The sequence below is a fragment of the Meles meles genome, chromosome 1 (assembly GCF_922984935.1).
Source record: "Meles meles chromosome 1, mMelMel3.1 paternal haplotype, whole genome shotgun sequence".
In the NCBI taxonomy this organism is placed as follows: domain Eukaryota; kingdom Metazoa; phylum Chordata; class Mammalia; order Carnivora; family Mustelidae; genus Meles; species Meles meles.
The window spans coordinates 189,705,045-189,728,526 of NC_060066.1; the positions used below are offsets into that span (position 1 = coordinate 189,705,045).

Sequence of the window (23,482 nt, forward strand, 5' to 3'; positions counted from 1 at the left end):
TAAGTGGATCAAAAGATGCCCCCAGTGGATCACCTGAGTGCCAAAAACATTTCTCTATGCCTTTGTTAGGTAGTAGCGGTCCTAGGTCCTCATAATGATTAGGATTAATTACCTCTGACAGATTGTGCAGCTTACCTATATTCTCTGAACTTCCTCAGACTTGATCCTAAATGTACCACTCTATTTTACATATCTGAGAGGGAGAGAGAGAGAGAGAGCAAAGCAAGCACAAGCAGGGGGAGGAGCGGAGGGAGAAGGGGAGGGAGAAGCAGGCTCCCCTGCTGAGCAGGGAGCCCCATGCGGGGCTGGATCCTGGGACTTCAGGATCATGACCTGAGCTGAAAGCAGACGCTTAACCGACTGAGCCACCCAGGCACCCCAGTTTTGTACCACTTCTATTTTATGATATATTACTGCTGAGCCCACAAGACCTTATAAACTGATGGGTTTGACAGAACCTAGCTCATAATGGGAAGTTCAACCTACATGGTCATTTGATACTCTATGGTCAGACACTCGGTTTCTACCAAGATGGTAACCCCCTGTTCTGGATTTCTAGAGGTTTGCGTTTTGCAACTCTTCCATTGTGGATTACCAGAAGATCCATATGGCATATTCCTTAACCAAAGGCACCTCAGTAACGTGCAATCAGCTGGGTCAAATGGCCTAATGTAATCTGATGTTATTCCAGAGTCCAACACAGCAGAAACAATGAAAGCTATTACTTGGTTAAGTGTGCAGTGATCCATTGTCTTCTGTTGTAGCCCTTCCAATCTTTGCAAGTGACAGATTGGTGAATTAAATGGAGTTATGGGGGCGCCTGGTGACTCGGTCGTTAAGCGTTTGCCTTCGGCTCAGGTCATGATCCCAGGGTCCTGAGATCGATCTCCATCATCAGGCTCTTTGCTGGGCAGGAAGCCTGCTTCTCCCTCTCCCTCTGCGGCTCCCCTGCTTATGTTCTCTCCCTCGCCGTGTCTCTTTCTGTCAGATAAATAAACAAAGTCTTTTAAAAAATGGAGTTATGATGAGATGACCACCACAACATCATTGAAGTATTTGAGGGTCACACTTGGGGTGCCTGAGTGGCTCAGTTGGTTATAGCATCTGCCTGTGGTTGAGGCCGCGGTCTCAAGGTCCTGGGATTGAGCCGCGTGGAGGGCTCCCTGCTCAGCGCAGAGTCTGCTTCTCCCTCTCCCTTTGCCCCTCCCCCCAATTGTGTTCTCTCTCTCTCTCTCAAATAAATAAATAAATAAATGTAAAAAAAGAAGAGAAATATTTGAGGGTCACACCAATTTCTGCCACACATAATAATGTTTTAAAATAGCTTTCTCAAGATATAATGAACGTATATTAAAACACATACAGGGAGGTCTGGCTGGCTTGTTCGATGGAGTGTGTGACTCTTGATATTTGGGTTGTGGGTTTGAGCCCCATATTGGGTGTAGAGATTACTTAAAAATAAAATCTTTAAAAAAATAAAAAAATAAAGTAAAAGACACATACCATCTAATGAGTTTTGACACATGTACACACCTGTGAAACTATAGCTGTACCACATTTTATTGCACTTTGCTTGATTGTGCTTTGCAGATAATTTCAATTTTTTACAAACTAAAGGGTGGTTGGTAGCAGCCCTGTGTCAGGCAAGTCTATCAGCACCATTTTTTCCTTTAATATTTGATTTATTTATTTGATAAGGAGAGAGCACAAGTGATGGGAGGGATAGAGGGAGAGGGAGAAGCAGACCCCCGGCCGAGCAGGGATCCCGCCGCAGGGCTCCCTGTGGGGCTTGATCCCAGGACCCTAGGACTACGATCAGAGCTGAAGGCAGGTGCTTAACTGATTGAGCCACCCAAACGCCCCTGTCAGTGCCATTTTCTAACAGTATTTGCTCACTTCATGTCTCTCTGTCACATTCTGCTAATTCTTACAATATTTCAATCATTTCATTATTATTGTATTGGTTATGGTGATCTGTGATCAATGATTACAATTCACTTTAAAGCTTAGATGATAGCTTTTTTAAAGCAATGATGTATTTTTTTAAAAAAGATTTATGTATTTATTTTTGAAAGAGTGAGGGGGAGAAAGTGTGGGGGTGGGAGAGGCAGAGAGATAATCTCAAGCCGACTCCCTGCCGAATGCAGAGCCTGTTGCAGGTCTTGATCTCAGGACCTTGAGATCAGGACCTGAGCTAAGACCAAGAGTCCATGGCTTAATAGACTGTACCACCCAGGCACCCCTTAGCAATAAAGTATTTTTTTTAAAGATTTTATTTTTTATTTGACAGACAGAGATCACAAGTAGACAGAGAGGCAGGCAGAGAGAGAGGGGGAAGCAGGCTCCCTTCTGAGCAGAGAGCCTGATGCGGGGCTCGATCCCAGGACCCTGAGAGACCCTGAGATCATGACCTGAGCTGAAGGCAGAGGCTTAACCCACTGAGCCACCCAGGCGCCCCAGCAATAAAGTATTTTTAAAAAGATTTTGTTATTTTATTTGCTTGAGAGAAAGGGAGTGAGGAGTGGGGCGGGAGGGCAGTGAGGAGCAGAGGGAGAAGGACAAGGAGACTTCAACCTGAGCACTGAGCCAGGTGTTGGGCTCTCTTCCACAACCCCAGTATCATGACTTGAGCCAAAACCAAGAATCAGATGCTTAACCAACTGAGCCACTGAGGCGCTCCAGCAACAAAGTATTTTTAAATTAAAGCATGTACATTGGGATGCCTGGGTGTCTCAGTTGGTTAAGCATCTGCCTTCAGCTCAGGTCATGATCCTGGGTTCCTGGGATTGAGTCCCATGTGGGGCTCCTTGCTCAGCAGGGAGCCTGCTTCTCCCACTGCCTGCTGCTCCCCCTACCCCCTGCTGCTCCTCCTGCTTGTGCTCTCTCTGACAAATAAATAAATAAAATCTTTCAAGAGTGTGTACATCAATTTTAGACATAATGGTATTGCACCTTTAATAGACTATAGTATAGTGTAAACATAACTTTCATGTACACTGGGAAACCAAACAATTCATTTGACTTGCTTTATTGTGATTTTCGTTTACTACAGTGGTCTAGAACCGAACTCTCAATATCTCTGCTGTATGTCTACATAACCACAATCAAGATAATTAACATGTCCGTAACCCTCTAAAACCTCCTCATGCCCATTGCACACTTTCATCCCATCCCTCCTCACCCTCTCCATCTAAGGCAACCACATATAGCTTTTCTGTCACTATCAATTTGTTTGTGTTTCTAGAATTTTATATAAATGAAATCATACATGTATTCATTTTGTCTGTTTTTTTTCGACTCAGCATAATTCTTTTGAGGTTTTTCTACGTTGTTGTATGTAGCAACAGTTCTTTTCTTTTCTGAATAATATTCCATTGTACAGAAAGACAATGTGTTATTCATTCATCTGTCGATGAGCATGACTCCCTCCAACTTTTCCAGTTTGGGCCTATTACAAATAAAGCAGTTATGAACATTCATGCTCAAGTCTTTGTATTTAAATTTAAAATGGGTGGGGTGCCTGGCTAGCTCAGTTGGTAGAGTATGTGTCTCTTAGTCTCTGGGTTGTAAGTTTGAGCCCCATGATGGGTGTAGAGATTACTTGAAAATAAAATATTTTTTAAAGATTTATTTATTTATTTTGAAAGAGAGAGAGTGCATGTGACCACAAGCAGGTAGAGAGGGAGAGCAGGCTTCCCATGGAGCAGGGAGCCTGACTTGGGGCTTGATCCCAGAACTCTGGGATCATGACCTAAGCCAAAGGGAGATGGTTAATGGACAGAGCCATCCAGGTACCCCTTGAAAATAAAATCTTAGGGGTGTCTGGGTGGCTCAGATGATTAAGCATCTGCCTTTAGCTCAGGTCATGAACCCAGGGTCCTGGGATTGAGTCCCATACTGGGCTCCTTGCTCAGTGGGGAGCCTGCTTCTCCCTGGGCCTGCTGCTCCCCCTGCTTGTGCTCTCTCTATTTCTCTCTCCTCTGTCAAATAAACAAATTAAATTAAAAAACTTTTTTAAGATTTAAATTTTAAAAGATTTATGTATTTAATTTATTTTTACTTTTTTAAGATTTTTTTATTTAAAGATTTGTTTATTTATTTATTTGAGAGAGAGAGAGAGCACGCACACGCACAGCACAGAGGGGCAGAGAGAGGGAGAAATAATGTTAGGCAGACTCCCGGCTCAGGGCAGAGCTTGACACAACGCCCCATTTCACCACCTTGAGATCACGACCTGAGCTGAAATCAAGAGTCGTCGGATGCCTAACCAACTGAGCCACCCAGGCACCCCCACCACCAGTTATTTTTTAAAGATACTTAAATCATAAGAAATAAAGTCTTTTTTTTTTTAAAGATTTTATTTATTTACTTGACAGACAGAGATCACAAGTAGGCAGAGAGGCAGGCAGAGAGAGAGGAAGGGAAGCAGGCTCCCTGCTGAGCAGAGAGCCCGATGTGGGCCTCGATCCCAGGACCCTGGGATCATGACCTGAGCCGAAAGCAGAGGCTTTAACCCACTGAGCCACCCAGGCGCCCAAGAAATAAAGTCTTTTAATTTGTCCACAGAGTTACCATTTCTAGAGCTCTTCATTCCTTTGTGGAGATCCAGGTTTTTGTCCAGTGTAATCTCATTTCCACTTGAAGGACTTCCTTTAATATTTCTTGTAATGCAGGTCTTCTGGTGATGGATTTTTCAGTTTGTCTATGACTCAAAACACCTTTGACAAAGGTCCTTCCACTTCAACACAGGTGAAAGTCTTAGGAATTATAGTGTTACAGGTTTGGGACTGAATATTTCTTTTGCCACCAGCGTCGTGTCCTCACTGTCATCCACCTAGTGAGTGTTCTCATTCTGCAATCCCTTGGAGACTGCTCTCTAGGATCACTTTTGGCACCAGATATTTTAGTTTGAATTTCTAGATACAGAACCAGAATGAGCATGTTTATTCAAATCATGTATTGGGGAACTGCTCTCGGGAGAAAGGGAGTAACAGAAGCAAGATAGGGCCAGGGGCAGGGTGTGAGAAACCTAAGTGAGAATGTGGCCTTGCCTGGAGATTAGCTTTAGACTGATCTATGGGGAAACTCTGGAGGACAAACTCTATCCCACTTATAGTTAGGAGAATTGACTTTTGTCCTTGTGTCAATCAGTCATTGGCTAGGGCATGGGTATGGGTGCATAGCCTCCCAGGCAAGGATGCCTCCCATATGATTGAGGGAAATCTCTGGAAAAAGGGAGAGTTGTGAGTTGTATCAACAAACACGTATAGCCCCTGAGGGGTCGCAGCTACCACAGGTGGGTAAAAGGGCCATTGGCAGGCATCAACAGCATCAGATAAATTAACATTCCTGAATATTTAGGGATAGGCCTCTGATCTCCAGTCTACCATTGTCCCAACTCTATCGTCTAAGCTCACAGGGTCTTTTGAGTGTGAGCTTCCATGTCAAGCTCAGACTTGGGAATGTTGCAAAGCTGGTAGCCTCCCATATTACGGTCATGCTCTCTAGGTACACTGTAGTCATTCTTCTTTCAGAAACTTCCAGACTCCCCAGGGTTCATGAAGGGACCAGATATAGTTCCTTATACTCATGGAACCAATAAAACCTGCACCTTCTCCCCATCTCAAGAGAATTACAAAGCAAATCTCTCTTCTAATTGTCCCTTTATAAAAAAGGAAATCGAGGCTCAATACATTTTGCAGCAAGGTTGGAAGAAGTAGAGCTAGAGCCAAGTTAGGTGTTGATTTATGGGTCTCTCACTCCATCAGGATCTGCAAACTATGGCCCATGGGCCAATCCACCTCTCCCCCATCTTTTTTTGTTGCTGTTGTAAATAAAGTTTTATTGGATTATAACCATGTTTGCTCATTTAGGTATTGGCTATGGCTGCTTTCCACACACAGTGGCGATGTTGAATAGTTGTGACAATACAATTTCACCTAAAAATTCAAATATATTTATTGTCTGGCCCTTTACAGAAAGAGATGGCCACATTATGCTTTTTCTGGAACCTCCACAGACACTTATTCTAAGACTCAATTATTCAAACACTTTATTTTTTTTAAAGATTTTTATTTATTATTTATTTGAGACAGAGTGAATGAGCAAGAGAGAATATAAGCAGGGGGAGCTGCAGAGGGAGAGGGAGAAGCTGGCTCTTCACTGAGCAGGGCTCCCCAGTGAGCAGGGCACCTAACTTGGGGCTCCTTCCCATGACCCTGGGATCAGGACCTGAGCCTAAGGCAGACGCCTATCTGACTGAGCCACCCAGGCACCCCTACTCTAAGACTGTAAGTGGATAAAGGATTCTCCCTGATTTTTGGTAAGATAGTACAAGTTAGGTCTTGAAAATCTACTTTCTTTTATACCAATAGAGAATATCTAGTGTGACTTAACTCAAGGGGATTTCCTGGGAGGAAGAGGGAAGATACAGCTTTAAAGACCCTTGTGTCTATTTTAGGGGGAAGAGGGTTCATTTTCCAATTCAGAATGCTGTAGCTTTTGTGAATGAATGAATGAATGAATATTGGTATGTACAAAGGAAAAAAAAGTCTGGAAGGATACAGATATCTGGTGGGTAGTTACCTCTGGTGGAAGGAGGAGAGATATTTATATTTCTTCTGCATGATTTGTGTTTAGGTACAACTGTGTACTTTTTGCAATTAAAAAATGTACAAACACACACAAAGAGAAAGGGAGGTAGGAGAGAGACTCAAGAGACTTCCTCCACCGTGGAGTTGAAGAAAAGAATCTTTCTAGGATGATGGATGCATCTGTGTTCTTAGTGGTGTGGTTGACTTAATGACCTCATTTGCCCGTGGCATCCATCCTATGATAGATGGGTTGCCCCTAACTCTTCAGGCTGTATATTCCTTCACAGGCAGAGAGCTGTTAGAAACATTCTGAAGGGAGTGAGGACTACAGATTTCTGCAGGAGCAAATGAATTGCAGAGTTGTGTTGGAAATAGAATTGCAACTGTTTTGCCATTTCTCAGGAAGCTAGTAAGGCTGGCATGAAGACCAAATTGTGAATGTCAGGAACTAATCATGGAATATTTCAGATTTTCCCAGAATGGCTGCAAGATATAAAGAGATGGCCAAGCGTGTTCCTATTTATAAGAAATGAGTAATACATGAGCATTGTAGAACATTCAAACAATACAGATGTGTATAAAGTAAGTGAGAGTCCTCCCTTCAAGTCGCTGTTACCAGAAGTGACAATTGCATATAATTTGAAATTGGGACCTCTGTAAAGATCTTTTATAATGTCTTCATGCTTAGATCTTTAACGCAACCATATTTTATTTTTGTGAAGCATGTAACGAGGGCTCCCGTCAAGCTTATTTTTCTGTAATCTGGCTTTCAAGGGAGTTTCTGGATTTATTTTACCGAGCGAAGGGAAACAACCATTTAGGAATGTACGCACGCCTTTTTGGCACCCACACGTGCTCGGCACTTTATTTGCAGTGTGTGATTTTACTCCCACACGAGTTTTAAACTCAATTCATAAGTAAAGAAACTGGGCGTTACCTAAGAAAAGCAGCCTGTAGAGCGGATTTACGAGAAAACCGACCGGCCAAAAGGCGAGCGATAAGTATCCAGACGCCCAAAGCCTCTCCCCTTTTCCAACCTCTCGCGACAATTGTGCGTCATCCGAAAGCGCCGGTGGCCCGGGCGGTCGCGCGGCCTGTGTCGCAGGAAATCTTCGCTCGGCCGTGCTGTCTCACCGGTGAGGCCGAGAAGCCGGAGAGTCCCACACTGTCCTCTCGGCTTCCCGCCGCTATGGAGTACCTCATCGGCATCCAGGGCCCCGATTATGTCCTTGTCGCCTCCGACCAGGTGGCCGCTAGCAGTATTGTCCAGATGAAGGACGGTGAGAGGAAGCAGGGGAGGCCCGGCGGGGCCTGGGTGTAAGGGCAGTCGTAAGGAGCTCGGGGGGGGGGGGGGGGGGGCGGGGAGTTCGGTGAGCACCAGGGAGGTCTAGAAACCCCGCGTGTCTTGCTCTGCCCTTGCATGTTTTATAGAAGGAGGAGACGGGCAGACTAGCTTAGGGCCTTGGCATTCGCTCCTCCTAGGTCTCCGACGTAGTGCCCTGCTCCGGCCTTCGCTAAATGCTTGCTGGGCGCAAGGTGCTTGTGGGAACTCAGTTTTTTTAAGTGTTTAAGCGCCTGCCGGGCACCAAGCTCCATAGATACCCGAATCTTTAAGTTTTTTTGTTGTCGCTGCTAATGAGATAAGTTTGCTGGCGGTGTAAGATGGGATCCTGGGGAGACTGAAACTGTGGGACTAGAAACTTGGCATTTCCCTTCCGCTACCTGTATCTTACCCTTTCTCAGCTCTTATGCTCCTTTTCCAGTTTTCCGGGGCACTGGCTGCCTAGTTTTCCTTGTATTTAAGTAGTTAGTGGAGTTCGCAGATTGGAGTCTCATGACTTAAATTTCTTTGTGACTTTTTACAAGTTTTTCACGGTGGCCAGATTTGTTCATCTGTTAAGTCAGGTTATTAATACCAACCTCACAAGCGTGTTGTGAGTATGGAGTGAAACAGTTTGGTGCAAATGCTTAATGCAGTGACAAATAGTAGTAATAATACTAATAATACTAAGGACTTAAGTAGGTGCTATTTTAAGTGATTGACATTATTTCATTTAACCTTTTAAGATCACTATCATATTGCCATTTTACAGATGTTAGTTCTGAGGCCTAGGATTAAGAAAGTTGCCTAAGACCACAGGAGGCAGAACCCAGGTTCAGACCTATGCAATTTGACTCAGATCCTTTGCCCATAACTGCTATACTGTACTGTCTCCCCATAGTCAGTACTTAATAATTTTTTAAAGATTTTGCTTGTTGACCTATGGAATCTTGAGTGTGCTTTCGTGATTGATCACAGGCATGCTACTGTTGAAAAAGTATTATGCTTTGGCTCAGATGGCTTCATGTTTATTTGACAAATATACATGTGTTTTGACACCTTTGTTGCCCACTACCAGTGCTAGGTTCCGAAGGGATGCAAGAAGAATAAGATGTGGCCTGTATCTGAAAGGAAGTTACAGTTTAATAATGGACTCAAATACGTGTACAAATAATTATAGTACAAGCTTGAAAATTATGCTACATATGAAAAAAAAACTTCTTGGGTAATGTAGAGGAAGAAGAGATTCTTTCTGGTTGTAGAGATTAGGGAAGGCTTTGAAAAGGCAGGTATAGTTCATCTTTGGTTTAAGGAAAGGAAAACTGCTAAATCTGGAATTTTCTGAAGTATGTGTCCATTACTGCTTTTATAAGCAACAGGCATCTGATTGTCAGGCTGTCATCACTTGGGGAGATGGAAAGAATACTGAGGGACTCTGCTTGAGTTCTGTTCTTTCATTCTTCTTCTTTTTTTTTTTAATATTTTATTTATTTGACAGAGAAATCACAACTAGGCAGAGAGGCAGGCAGAGAGAGAGGAGGACGCAGGCTCCCCGCAGAGCAGAGAGCCCGATGTGGGGCTCGATCCCAGGACCCCGGGATCATGACCTGAGCTGAAGGCAGAAGCTTTAACCCACTGAGCCACCCAGGCGCCCCTCTTTTTTTTTTTTTTTTAAATTTTATTTTTTTATTTGAGATAGAGCAAGTGAGTGTAGGAGCAGGGGAGCAGAGGGAGAGGGAGAAGCATGCCCCCTGCTAAGCAGGGAGCCTGATATGGGGCTGGCTCCCAGGACCCTGGGATCATGACCTGAGCAGAAAGCAGACACAACTATCTGAGCCACCTAGGTGCCCCTAGAAGTTTTATTTGTAAATCATGCTTTCCAAAGGAGTCAGTTTGTTTTGAGGGCAAATCTCTCTATTATTTTGAATACTAAGGTATTTTGATATACTTTGATACTTTGATACTTTGATATACAGGTGAGTTTAGGATGAAGCAGTGTCTGGGTAGGACAATAACCAAGTCAATACCTTTACAGGTACTCTGTATAACCCGCACAGGGCTATAAGACATTAAGAAAACAAGGAAATCAGGGGCACCTGGGTGGCTCAGTGGGTTAAAGCCTCTGCCTTCGGCTCAGGTCATGATCCCAGGGTCCTGGGATCGAGCCCCACATCGGGCTCTCTGCTCTGCAGGGAGCCTGCTTCCTCCTCTCTCTCTCTGCCTGCCTCTCTGCCTACTTGTGATCTCTGTCAAATAAATAAATAAAATCTTAAAAAAAAAAAAAGAAAAGAAAACAAGGAAATCAGTACTACAAGATGATTTTGTATGATAAAAGAAGTATCACTAGTCAGTATTAGTTTTTAAATTAATGATTTCAGGCATAAAGCCTAAGGGTATTCAGAGAAAAGAAAGATCACTGTTGTATGGAAGAAAGATGAATTTGAGTTAGTTCTTGAAAAATGGGTTGGAAATAATTGCACTCAAATCTTATTTTCCCTGTAGTCTTTTCTGGTATAAAATGTTTTATGATAGGAGCTTTGAAATTCTACGAGGACTTTTCCTACCTTTCATTTCATGAGGGAACTTAGGTAGGGTAAGCAGAATGCTGAAAATGGATAACCTTTTGGGATTTATTTTCTCCAAGTATAAAATAAGAATGATAATTCCAATAATTTTTTTTTGGTTTGTCACTTTTTTAAGATATTTTGATATAGAGAAGGTATTTCCCAGGAATTCCTTGTTATGAAAGTGCCCCACATCTTCAGTTTAATTATATGCTACAATTCATGTCTCTTGTCTCTTGGTCTGTATAGAATTGCTTTTTCATTTCTCAGAGCAAGGCGCCTGGGTGGCTCAGTGAGTTAAGCATCTTCCTTCAGCTCAGGTGATTATCCTGGGATCCTGGGATTGAGTCCCACGTCAGGCTTCCTATTTAGCAGGGAGTCTGCTTCTCCCACCCTCTGCCCCTCCCCCTGCTTGTACTCTCTCTCTTGCTCTCAAATAAATAAAAATAAAGTCATTGAAAAATATAAATTACTCAGAGCACTTAAACCCACACAGAAATGCTTTTTTTTCCCTGAATTCATATAGCATGTGTAATCTGAGCTACACTGACTAATACTGAATATGTGATATTGTTCATGTGTAGTTTTCCCTGTGTACCAGGTAGGGTAAGTAATAGTATAACCATTTTATACACTTGGAAACTAGAGCCCAAGTTCAGAGTGCTGAGTCCAGATTATAATATAGGTCTATTGGGGCATCTGGATCAGTTATTAGAGCATGCAACTCTTGATCTTGGGGTTGTGAGTTCAAGCCTCACCTTCGTTGCAGAGCCTACTTTAAAAAAATAAAAATAACTAAAGTCTAATGGGTTCTAGTATAGTTGGCCTTTCACAGTATTGTATGCTGATGTTCAATTTGTTTTCCATAGTTTCATCTGTGTCGATTTTTTAAGTTCTTTGTCAAGGATCAGAAATTCCCTAGTGTTATGCAGGCTGTATCCTCAGAGAGCCATTAGCATTTATAACACCTCCCTTTTACTACTCACTGGACACACAATAAATGTTTAAAACACACTTTTGGGTGGCCAGCCAAGATGGCTGCCCCCGTGGGGAAGGTTGCGCGAGGGTGGTCGGTCCTGGCGCTGGGCCTGCGGAGTGCTGTCCCACGGCTTCCAGGGCTAACCCAGGTGAGGTGGAGCCGCTATAGTCCTGAATACAGGCATCCACAGACTGACAAGGAGTATTACCGCAAGCCCTTGGCGGAGCTGACTGAGGAGGAGAAGTGTGAACAGGAACTCAGGAAGACTCAGCTTATCAAAGCTGCCCCAGCAGCGAAAACGGGCTCTGTGTTTGAAGAACCCATGATCAGCAAATTCACCAACATGATGATGAAAGGAGGAAACAAAGTACTGGCCAGATCCCTCATGACACAGACTCTGGAAGCTGTGAAGAGGAAGCAGTTTGAGAAGTACCATGCTGCTTCTGCTGAGGAACAGGCAACCATCGAACGCAACCCCTACACCACCTTCGACCAAGCTCTGAAGAACTGTGAGCCTGTGATAGGGCTGGTGCCCATCCTCAGAGGCGGCCATTTCTACCAGGTCCCTGTGCCACTTCCCGACCGGCGTCGTCGCTTCTTGGCCATGAAGTGGATGATCACGGAGTGCAGGGAGAAGAAGCACCGGCGGACGCTGATGCCGGAGAAGTTGTCCATGAGCTGCTGGAGGCTTTTCACAACCAGGGCCCTGTGATCAAGAGGAAGCATGACATGCACAAGATGGCCGAGGCCAGCCGTGCCCTGGCTCACTACCGCTGGTGGTAGGGGGAGGCGTGGCGCTCTGCTGCACGAAGTGGGAGCCACTTCACAGTGGGAGCCACTGTCATGGCAAAAACCCCTTGTCGCCGAATTGGTTCCTCTTTAAGGGCATGCAGGCCTTGTAAGCGGGGAGCAACATATTCATGCTCATCAGTCCTTTCTTTGGGGGCTAGAACTTGCTTTCCTGTCCCAGCTCCTCATAAAGCAGGAACGTTTCAATTTGGATTTCCCCCAGGTACTTCGGGCCCATCCAGCTTCTCTTCCTCTATTCAGGGTAGAACTTTGGAAGATAAGAAAGGAAGCAGTTTTAATGTTAGAAAAGGTTTATTAGAAAATTCTCCCCCTGAACTGGTGTAGCGTGTGTGGTGGTACCTGCCGTTTACTAAAATCGACTGGAAATTTGTTTGTTTCCGAAGTGGTCCTTGTACAAGATGGATATAAAAAGCAGTTTCTGGTGTGAAAACAAACAAACAAACAAACAAAAAATACACTTTTGGCCTTGTATTGAATTCATTTCAAAATTGAACAGTTTACTGCCTAAAATTTTAGCATTTTTTCTTAATGGGACATTAATTCTATATAAACAAGTTTTTTCTTTCCAAAATAAAAACAACTTTTTTGGGGGGCACCTGGGTGGCTCAGTTGGTTAAGTGTCTGCCTTCGGCTCAGGTTGTGATCTCAGAGTCCTGGGATCAAGCCCTGAGTTGGGCTCTCTGCTGATTGGGGAGTTTTGCTTCTCCCTCTTCCTCTCCGTCTGTGCTTTTCCTCTCTCTCAAATAAATAAATAAAATCTTTAAAAAAAAAAACAGAAAAGGGGCGTCTGGGTGGCTCAGTGGGTTAAAGCCTCTGCCTTCGGCTTGGATCATGATTCCAAGGTCCTGGGATCGAGCCCCACGTCGGGCTCTCTGTTCAACAGGAGGCCTGCTTCCTCCTCTCTCTCTGCCTGACTCTCTGCCTGCTTGTGATCTCTGTCTGTCAAATAAATAAATAAATCTTTAAAAAAAAATTTAAAAAACCAGCTTTTTTTTTTCTCATTATGAAAATAATAGGGGCACCTGGGTGGCTCTGTCGATTAGACAGCGGCCTTCAGCTCAGGCCATGATCCCAGGGTCCTGGGATTGAGCCCCACGTTGGGTTCCCTGCTTAGCGGAGAGCCTGCTTCTCCCTCTCGCTCTGCTTGTTGCTCTGCCTACTTTGCTCTTGTCTCTGTCATATAAATAAATAAAATCCTTAAAAAAAAAAAAAGAAAGAATGCAAGCTTATTAAGTAATGTGTTCTTACAAAAATGATACAGGGCATTTTAGGAAATGCTAATAAAAAGAAAGAAATGAAAATTTGCCCATACTCTTGCCACTGGCAAGAACTTAGATGCCAGTGGCATCTAATACTTTTCTGGTCCTTTTTCTTATCCATAAGTGAATTTTTTAAAAAAGATTTTATTTTTTATGAGAGTTATTTTATAATCTTTTGGGATGTGGGGGCAGAAGGAGAAGCAGACTCCCTGCCGAGCGTGGAGCTGATGCAGGACTCTGTCCCAGGACCCTGGGATCATGACCTGAACCAAAGGCAGCTGCTTAACTGACTGTGCCACGCAGGTGCCCTGAATTTTTTTCTCTTATGACCATGTTTGCAAACTAACAGTCTTTATCTGTAGCCTACAACACATGGAAGTGTGTTTGTTCAGGAATTGCAAGGCAGTTTGATACTCTCTGCTGGTACAATTTGTGTGTTTTTTTCCCCCCAAGTCTAAGAAGCCACATTGTGGTTCTACAACTTTGAAACACTTGTAGAATATTTGACTGTAGCATTTTGTTCTTTAAATCCTATTAAGGGATTTTGATATTTCAGAAGCTTTCAGACAGGAAACATGTCTCCCAGGGAAGATTATTCAGCACTATTTGAAAAATGAAAAGTGAAAGTGAGAGTGAGATAGGGAGATTTAGGCTTTTTCGGAAGCTACAGGCTGAGTTTGGAGTTTTCTTCCTTAGGCACTAACTGCTATCTGAATATTTATCTGTGTAATCTGAATGAGTCTGGTTCAACTAGATAAGATTAGACTGTTGGGGGGCGCCTGGGTGGCTCAGTGGGTTGGGCCGCTGCCTTCGGCTCAGGTCATGATCTCAGGGTCCTGGGATCGAGCCCCGCATCGGGCTCTCTGCTCAGCAGGGAGCCTGCTACCCTCTCTCTCTCTCTCTCTCTGCCTGCCTCTCTGTTTACTTGTGATCTCTCTCTGTCAAATAAATAAATAAAATAAAAAAAAAAAAAAAAAAAAAAGATTAGACTGTTGGGATTTTTGAGGTATTTTTAAATAGCATAGTGTTAAAATATTCATTAGAATTTTTGCTCTAGCATTATAATTTTCTCTTTGCTTTGGAGCTGGTGTTGATTTACTTTTCAAGGTAATTTATATTCTCAGTTGATTTTTTTGTTCTTTCTCGAGATGACTCCTTAATTTTCAGTGTAGCACTGGTCCTTCATGTATGCTTTTGTGTGTTTATAAATAAAATAACATTTGTATATGTAGAGACATTTCAGGGCTTTGAAATCATGAACCTAAAGATAATGGCCATTGGCTTGATTCCTTCAGTCTTTGAAAGTTCGGTTTTTGCATTTCAGGGGCCTTCAAATGTATTTAACTGTATTTTCAGTTTTCAGCTTTCAAATATATTCTCCAACTGAGACTGACCTTAATAAAATAGGCCAGTGGGTTTAACATGGAAAGCGAAAGAGAATAATTAATACAGTTGCCCATTAAAGTCTTCTAAAAACAGTGATTAGTAAAATTTTTCAATATAGTGATTGATAAACTTGTTTGTGGTTGCCTGTGTAATAGTGGTAAATTTCTGATGACGTAATTTTTAACATTATTTTTTTTCTTTGAGCAGATCATGACAAGATGTTTAAGATGAGTGAAAAAATCTTACTCCTATGTGTTGGAGAGGCTGGAGACACTGTACAGTTTGCAGAATATATTCAGAAAAATGTGCAACTTTATAAGATGCGAAATGGTGGGTAATACTTGGAATGTAGCTGTGTTTTTGGAATGTTTTGACTTTAAATCTGAAATTAAAAGTTTACTCACTACTGGCAGTTCTACACATGAGCAGACCAGTGTGGTCATATTTTTACTTCAATCTTCCAATTTTTAAAACATTATCTAGACCCTCCTGATCCTAAAAATTTTCTTCAAAAATCCCAGAGCTGAGAAGAGAACCATTATAATACTGATACTTGAGGTCCACCTTGGAGATGAACATGGTAGTATCAGACTTTTTAAGTGTTAGATATTTCAGAGGATGTTATTTGACTAAATTACATCTGAACCTCAGAACTGAAAGACGTCAGTTAAACTTGGTTTTACAATTTTTTTATTAATGTGACAAGTCACTTAGCTTCTTTGAGTCTTTATTTTCCTTACATCTAAAATGGGATAATAATAATATTAATGAATAATATGTAAAGTGTTTGTAAACTTAATGCTCTGTGTAGTTGTGGAGGAGATTTAGTGTAATAGAAGAGTTCTGCCTTGCCTTTCTGGTAGATTCTTGTCTAGGAAGGTAATTAGGATTTTTGTGAGTTCCCTCTGGGGCTAATAAGCTGTCATCCTTATTAGAGGATTCCTCACTAGGATTTCCTCATTAGAGAAAGCCTCACTAACACATAATACTAGCCACTAGCTTTATGATCCAGGGAAGTTTATAGTGACACCTTAGCAGAAGGGACATTACTTCAGTTACTTACTTCAGTTTAATACACTTATGCACAGCCCTGATACAATGTGGAACTGTGAAAGAACTTAATTTGAATATAATTGTATAAAATGGCTAGATATGACCCATTTATATAGATTTTAGGCAGCAAATTTAGCATCATACATTTAGTTCCATGAATACTTTTGCAGGCCTCCTCTATCTTAAGCACTCTGGCTATTACCACAGGGAATTCAAAGATGAAAAAAGAACCTAAAGGACGTAGCACTCAGGTTTAAGCAAGTTGAGAATATTTCAAGAGTTATTTTTTAGTGGTTCTCTACCTCATGCCTACATGGCAGGTGAGGGATGCCAGTATTGTTTCTCAAGTATATTTCTCAAGTAGCTACAGCAGTGTTTCACGGTCCTGTCCTGGGAGAGGGAGGGAGAGTAAATGAGTTGAGAGGGGTGCTTATTGCGTAGGTGTTAGGGTTTAAAGTCAGTGCACAAAACAAAAATTATGTGTGGTTAAAATGGCCTTTAAAATCTTTTAAATTGGGGCGCCTGGGTGGCTCAGTCATTAAGCATCTGCCTTCAGCTCAGATCATGATCCCCAGGTCCTGGGATCAAGCCCTGCATCAGGCTCCCTGCTCAGCAGAAGGCGTGCTTCTCCCTGTCCCCCTCCCCTGCTTGTGTTCCCTCTCTCTTTGTGTCTCTGTCTGTCAAAGAAATAAATGAAATCTTTTTAAAAAAACATAAATAAAATCTTTTAAATTACCTGTCAAGTGTAGTTTTGTTTACATAACCCTACACAGTAATTCTTACGCATATTAAAGGTCAAGAACTGAGCTAAAATAAGGGAAAGGAGGAAAAAATCTATATGTAAATAGGCATCAGACTTTTCTGCCTTTAAGATGACTGTCAAATCCTTAGTGGTGTTTAGGGGATTAGGTGGAGAATTGAAAAGTATTCCTACTTGTTCACAGTTGCTTGCATTATAATTTAATATGGACTAATAGACTGGTTGTGAGGATGAAGTTTAATAAACTGTGAAAGCACCTGGCACAGACCCTGAAACATAGCTGCTGTTCAGTAAGTAATTGTTAGAATTTTAATCTAAATCTTACCTGCTGTGCTTGCTTCAGCAGCACATGTACCAAACCTTACCTACTGTAGCGCTGGTGTTTGATAATAACCACTTGCTGTCTGTCTTTCTAAAGTTGCAATTTACGCCTGGGTCTGCAGTCGAGGGTCTTTCTTGGCTTTTGGCTTTAGTCCCATTTTACTGGGGGCGGGGGTTAAGTCCCGGAGAGAGCGCATTATTAAACGCACACCTGATGGCATTCCTCTGGGCTGTAGTTTTGTTGTCATTACAACTTTTTTTTTTAGAAGTTTTTATGCTTGTGATACTCCCATTTTTAGAAATGTTGCAGATAGTGATGGAAACGTTTTTTTTTCCTGTTGCTTGTACTTTTGAAAATCATATTTAATAAACTTATTTATTTTTTTAAAGAAAACCTTATAAAGTATGACCACTCCTAACTTCTAGCCTCTCTTTTCCCAATATTCTTTTTAAAAATCAACTTTAAAAATCAGCATCTCGAAACCTCTTTCTTTTTTCTCCAATACCTATGTGTTTGTACCCCCTTCCTTCTATAGAGGAAACCAGTCTGACTCTGGGTGTACAGAGAATGGAAGGATGTGAAAACAGGAGTAGTGGAATGATTTGGGGTGCTGTTATTCCAGCAGCTTCACTTTAAGTATGACTGTTTGTCTCTTGTACCAGGTTATGAATTGTCTCCCACAGCAGCAGCTAATTTCACACGCCGAAACCTGGCAGATTGTCTTCGGAGTCGGGTGAGCAATATATCAAGCAGCCTTACATGAAAGCAGAAAAATCTTCTGTGCTTCTGTATCTTACTATACATGGGTAGCATTTTTGCCCTTTTTTGGACTTCCTAAGCCATTCTTCTTGGTACTTGTTCATTCTTCAGTCTCTATGGACTTTTCTTTTTCTGCATAGTTGCTAATTAAAGCCCGAAGGGCAAATACACTCCCAGAGAATTTGGATGGAGTACACCAATATGAAGGCCTATAAAAGCCTTTAAAATTTTTTTAAAGTTTTCATAGCAAATTATGTTCCTTAATTCTAGTGGCTGAAGGTTCTTATGTGGTAGCGGAGGTGAAACTTTGAAAATAACAATGCAGGGGAGCCTGGGTGGCTCAGTGGGTTAAGCCTCTTGCCTTCAGCTCAGGTCACGATCTCAGGGTCCTGGGATCGAGTCCCGCATCGGGCTCTCTTCTCAGTGGGGAGCTTGCTTCCCCCTCTCTCTTTGCCTGCCTCTGTGCCTACTTGTGATCGCTCTCTGTCAAATAAATAAAATAAAATCTTTAAAAAAAAAAAAGAAATAACAGTGCAAGTTTCATCTTTTTTTTCTTTTAAGATTTTATTTATTTGAGAGAGAGAGAGATCACAAGCAGGGGGCAGGTGGGTAGAGGGAGAAACAGACTCCCTGCTGAGCAGGGAGCCCGATTTGAGACTTGATCCCACAACCGCAGGACCATGACCTGTGCCAAAGGCAGAAGCTTAACTGACTGAGCCACCCAGGCGCCCACAAATTTCATTTTAAGATTATGTGTCTTTCTGTGATTATTCTTGCCAAAGCACACAAATTTATTCATCTTCACTTACTTAGGCCTTGTTGCTATCTTAGAGCTGTTTTTGTTCCCTGGACAGCATGTTAAAAAATGGCAACATTAAGTTAAGGATTGAATGTATTAAAGATTGTGGAGGATATGCCAAGAAAGCTCATATGATTGCTAAAGGTGTGTGTTATTCCCTTCCCACGGGAACTAAGTAAATGGAGCCATACCATGTGACCTTACCCCCTGTGCCTGTTTACTCATCTATGAAATCGAGATAACTTCCTAACCCCACAGGAGTGCTAGGAAAATGAATGCTTGTAAATCGTAATATTTAACATTCATATGACTTTTGCCCAAAGCATTTTGCTTAATAATTTAATCTACTCACTATTCCACTGAGATATATAGTAGTTAACTCTCTATCACTGATTCGGAATGAATGGCATAAAGTGGGAAAAGGACTAGCTCCAGGTCACACAGCAGGTCCGACAAAGTTACACTAATGGTGCCATCATTACTTGACTGTTCTGCCTTATGTCAGCTCCTTGATTTTTCAGTAGTGTTTCTAGAGCATCAGTGCTATTCATATTTTTACTGTGGTTTTAGTTTCATCTGCACTTGCTTAAGCTGAACTATGACAGAAATCTAAAGTAGAGGCATTGTTTGTTTGTTTGTTTTTTTAAGTTACATCAGAATGTCTTAATAAATAGAACCTCATTTTCTCAGTGCTACCTTTGACCCAGGGGCTTGTGCAATACAAGGATCATGACGTTTGAAGGGAAGCTGAAGATATTTTGGTGAGAAGGAGATAGATTTACCTATATTGTTTTGATCTGGGTAAAAGGTCAGTGGCCTTTTCTTGTTCAATGCTCTGTGAGAGAGGAAAATGGGTCAGATAAGGCCTTTCCTGCCTCTCAGAAATTCCTGTGGTGTTTGGTAAAGAGTGTGCTGTGGCTTGCTGTGTAAAATCTTCCTTTGACTTGTCAGGCAGAACTGGAATAAGAATTCCAGCTTTGGGCATAATAAAGATTTTGTCATAAATATAGCAGACATGAAGTAAGTTAAGCTCCTTTTAGAATTGAGATAAGAGTGGCAGGCAGTGTGCTTCATGTAAATGCAGTGGATCTGGTTAATCTCCTAGCAGAAATGTTTGATGTCTTAACAAATAAATACCCCTTGTAGACAGTGACATAGGGCTTTAATAAATACTGACTACATCTGCCTATGGTTCTCACCCTAACCTTTGCTCTCCCACCCTTCTATCAACTTACATTGTTAGCTCTAACATATGAGTTGATATTTTAGTCATTTTATTCTGGGGAGAAAGGTGATGATATTTTTTCAGTCTTTCTAATAAGTGTGAAGTCACTAGATTTGCTTCATTTATGCAGTCACACTAGGTGGCACATGAGACTTATTTCGGGTCATCCAGTTCCCATGTATAACTTTGTGTCTATAGCTCAAATTGTCTGATACCTAGTTTGGTGTGTGTGTATGTATGTGTGTGTGTTTGGGGGTGGTGTTTGGTTGGGAGGACATTTACTTATTGCAGAGTATATAATGAATTTATTGTAAATTCTTTAAGATGCAAGCTCGTTTAGCATTGTGGTTAAGCACTGTCTCTGGAATTAGACTGCCTGAGGTTTTTGTTTTTTTTTAAGATATTTGTTTATTTGAGAGAGAGAAAGCAGGGGGATGAGCAGAGGGGGAAGGAGAAGGACAGCAGAGTCCTTGGTGAGCATGGAGTGGATGTGGGGCTTAATCTCATGACCCTCAAGATCATGACTTGAGCCCAAGTGAGGAGTCAGATGCTTAACCAAGAATTGAATGCTTAACTGAGCCACCCACATGCCCCCTAGCCTGCCTGAGTTTAAATCTTTTTCTCACCAACCTACTGGCTATGTGTCTTTGGACAGATTCTAAGCTTAATTTCTCTATTTATAAGATAATAGCACCTACTTTACAAAATTATTATAAACTAAATGAAGCAGTCACACAAAGCTGTTAGCATAGTGTGTGGCACATATGACTAATCAGTCACTTGTTTCTGTGCTGCCATTGCTGCTTGGTTGAAGAAGCAATTTAATAGCTATTGGCTGGTTTTTTATGGACATTCTTTGTTGTGCAAGTTTAGTTGAACTTCTTTGCTGGTAAAGAGGATATAAAAAAGTATTGATATGAATAGGGAAGATGGAAGTAAAGCAACATTGATCATGTATTATGTGCAAGGCTTTGTTCTAGATCGACACAGTCCAGTATGGTAACCACTAGTCATAAGTGGCAATTAAAATTAAATAGAATTTAAAATTTGGTTCCTAGGTGAGAGTCTCTTGGACTTGGAATGAAAAATAAATTTTTGTTTCTATACGAACATTTGGTTCCTCAGTCACAGTAGCCACTTTCCAATTGCTCAGTAGCCCCATGTGGCTAATAGCTACCATACTGGACATTATAGAATATCTTCATCATTATAGGAGGTTCTCTTGGACAGTGCTGTTCTAGATAGTTATATATATGACGTAATTTAATCCTTACTATGACATCATAAGATGAATGTTATCCCCATTTTACTTATAAGCCTACTTTAGACTGGTTACTAATAAAGAGGTTAAGTATTTCTGTTTCGTATCTTGAGTATACCAAAGACACGTGTATAGCCTGTAAAAGTCTGAGGTAAAATTCAAAATTTCTTTTTTTTTTTTTTAAGATTTTTTATTTATTTATTTGACAGACAGAGATCACAAGTAGGCAGAGAGGCAGGCAGAGAGAGAGCAATGGAAGCGGGCTCCCTGCTGGGCAGAGAGCCCCATGTGGGGCTCGATCCTGGACCCTGGGATCACGACCCGAGCCGAAGGCAGAGGCTTAAACCCACTGAGCCACCCAGGCGCCCCAAAATTCTAAATCTTAATACCGTACTCTTTCATACTGTCTCCTTAATTAGTGACTGGACTAATATACAAATATGTTTGTGCATTTGGGGAAGTATAAAGTTTCCAGTGCTGTTCAAGTGTTTAGATCTCCAAATAAGAGGGCACCTGGGTGGCTCAGTCTGCTGAGTGTCTGCCTCTTGATTTTGGCTCAGGTTGTGATGTTGGGATCGTGAGGGCCAGGCCTACATCCAGCTCCATGCTCAGCATGGAGTCTACTTGGGGTTCTCTCTCTTCTCTCCCTTTGCCCCTCCCCCAGCTCCATGCATGCATGCACATGCGTTCTCTCTCTCTCAAGTAATAAAATCTTTTAAAAGATCTCCATGTAGGGAGATGGAGAGGAGAGGGAGTTGAGGGATACTGGAAGGGGAGATGAACCATGAGAGACTACGGACTCTGAAAAACAACCAGAGGGTTTTGAAGGGGCGGGGGCGGGGGGGGGGGGGGAGGTTGAGGAACCAGGTGGTGGGTAATAGGGAGGGCACGTACTGCATGGAGCACTGGGTGTGATGCCAAAACAATGAACACTGTTATGCTGTAAATAAACAAACAAACAAAAAAGATCTCCATGTAGGATTATATAGATAAGTTATAAATATGTGCCCATTGTAGGCGGTCAGTAAATATTTGCTGAATCGAGGCGCCTGCGTGGCTTAGTCGGTTAAGTGTCTGCCTTTGGCTCAGGTCCTGATCTCAGGATCCTGGAATCAAGCCCCGCATCGGGCTCCCTGCTCAGTGGGGATCCTGCTTCCCCCTCTTTCTCTGCAGCTTCCACTGCTTGTGCTCTCCCTCTCACTGTTTCTCTCAAATAAGTAAATACAATCTTAAAAATATATATGTATTTGCTGAATAAATGTCACCCAGTTGGTCCACAGATATTGCTGAAAATGTTATTGTACATTTATATATTGGAAGGGAATTTTATTAAAATATTTTTTTAAAGATTTTATTTATTTATTAGAGAGAGCACAAGTCTGGGGGAAGGGCAGAGGGAAAGGAAGATGCAGATTCCTCACTGAGCTGGGAGTATGGCAGGGCTCAGTCCCAGGACTCTGGGAATCATGACCTGAGCCAAAGTCAGATGCTTAACTGACTGAGCCACCCCGGCACCCCTTATTAAAATATTTTTAATGAATGGATGTTGCTTCACCATGTACTATGAAATTAAAGATGAAATCAGCTGGAAGAGATGGAAAAAAACACAAAATGGGAGAAAAAAATCAAAGGCTTCATTCTAGTTTTTACTTAAATGCATGTGTACATTTAAGTTGAGCTCCCCCTTATTATACCCCAGGAAGCAGGAAAAGGGCTTATTAGGCTTTTTGCTATGGGTTTGTCTCCCCCTTTTTTTGATTATTTATGAGGCTTCTTTGAGCATGGGTTTTGGAGTCATATATATCAGAGTTCTGATCTGTTCTCTCATATGTTCTTTTTCTGTGATCTTCACTACATCACTTATGTTTGCTAAGCCTCACTTTCTTCATCTGTTATGAAGGAAGGAGTGATCAAATGTGGCGAATTACAAGAACTGAGAATTAGCCATTGGCTTAATAAAATATATTTTGAATGAGTGAATGATACCTCCTTGAAAATAGCAAGTATTTAATAATGATTTCATCATTAAAAACATGCTATTTGGATTTTTAATAGGATTATTTTGGAAGATTTTGTAATGGCTTATAGGCATAGTTTGCATGATGCTTATTTCGAGTCTCCTTATAATATGATTAATGGGCTATAGAGGAGAGAGTGATAAGTAATGGGGCTGTTCCTTGCTTGAAATGAATTAGGTGGCATATTTGGCATAGTATTTGAATGTCCTAAAATTATCTGTTATTACCCACCCAGCTCTTCATTTCACGTATGCAGAGACCAAGGTATGAGCCAGCCAAATCTGATATCCTTAGGGACTGTGGCATGGCAAGGCTTAGAGTAGAATGCTGCCCTCCATGGTATGTAATCTTCAGGGCTTTACTGTTGCTACTC

At 41.8% G+C, this 23,482-nt stretch overlaps 2 protein-coding genes across 2 annotated transcripts in view; both read left to right on the forward strand.

The window, feature by feature from the left end:
• Window positions 1-7,671: 7,671 nt before the first annotated feature.
• PSMB2 (proteasome 20S subunit beta 2) overlaps window positions 7,672-23,482 on the forward strand; it is a 34,509-nt gene continuing 18,698 nt past the window's right edge. The window contains exons 1-3 of the mRNA XM_045978647.1: window positions 7,672-7,873; window positions 15,120-15,242; window positions 17,710-17,780. Coding sequence (XP_045834603.1) covers window positions 7,783-7,873; window positions 15,120-15,242; window positions 17,710-17,780 — 285 coding nt within the window. The 5' untranslated portion in view covers window positions 7,672-7,782. The remainder of the gene's footprint in view (window positions 7,874-15,119; window positions 15,243-17,709; window positions 17,781-23,482) is intronic.
• On the forward strand, window positions 11,333-12,691 carry LOC123925449 (28S ribosomal protein S7, mitochondrial-like). Its single transcript, XM_045978637.1, has one exon. It carries the CDS (start codon window positions 11,513-11,515, stop codon window positions 12,167-12,169), a length of 657 nt encoding a protein of 218 aa, XP_045834593.1. The 5' UTR covers window positions 11,333-11,512; the 3' UTR covers window positions 12,170-12,691.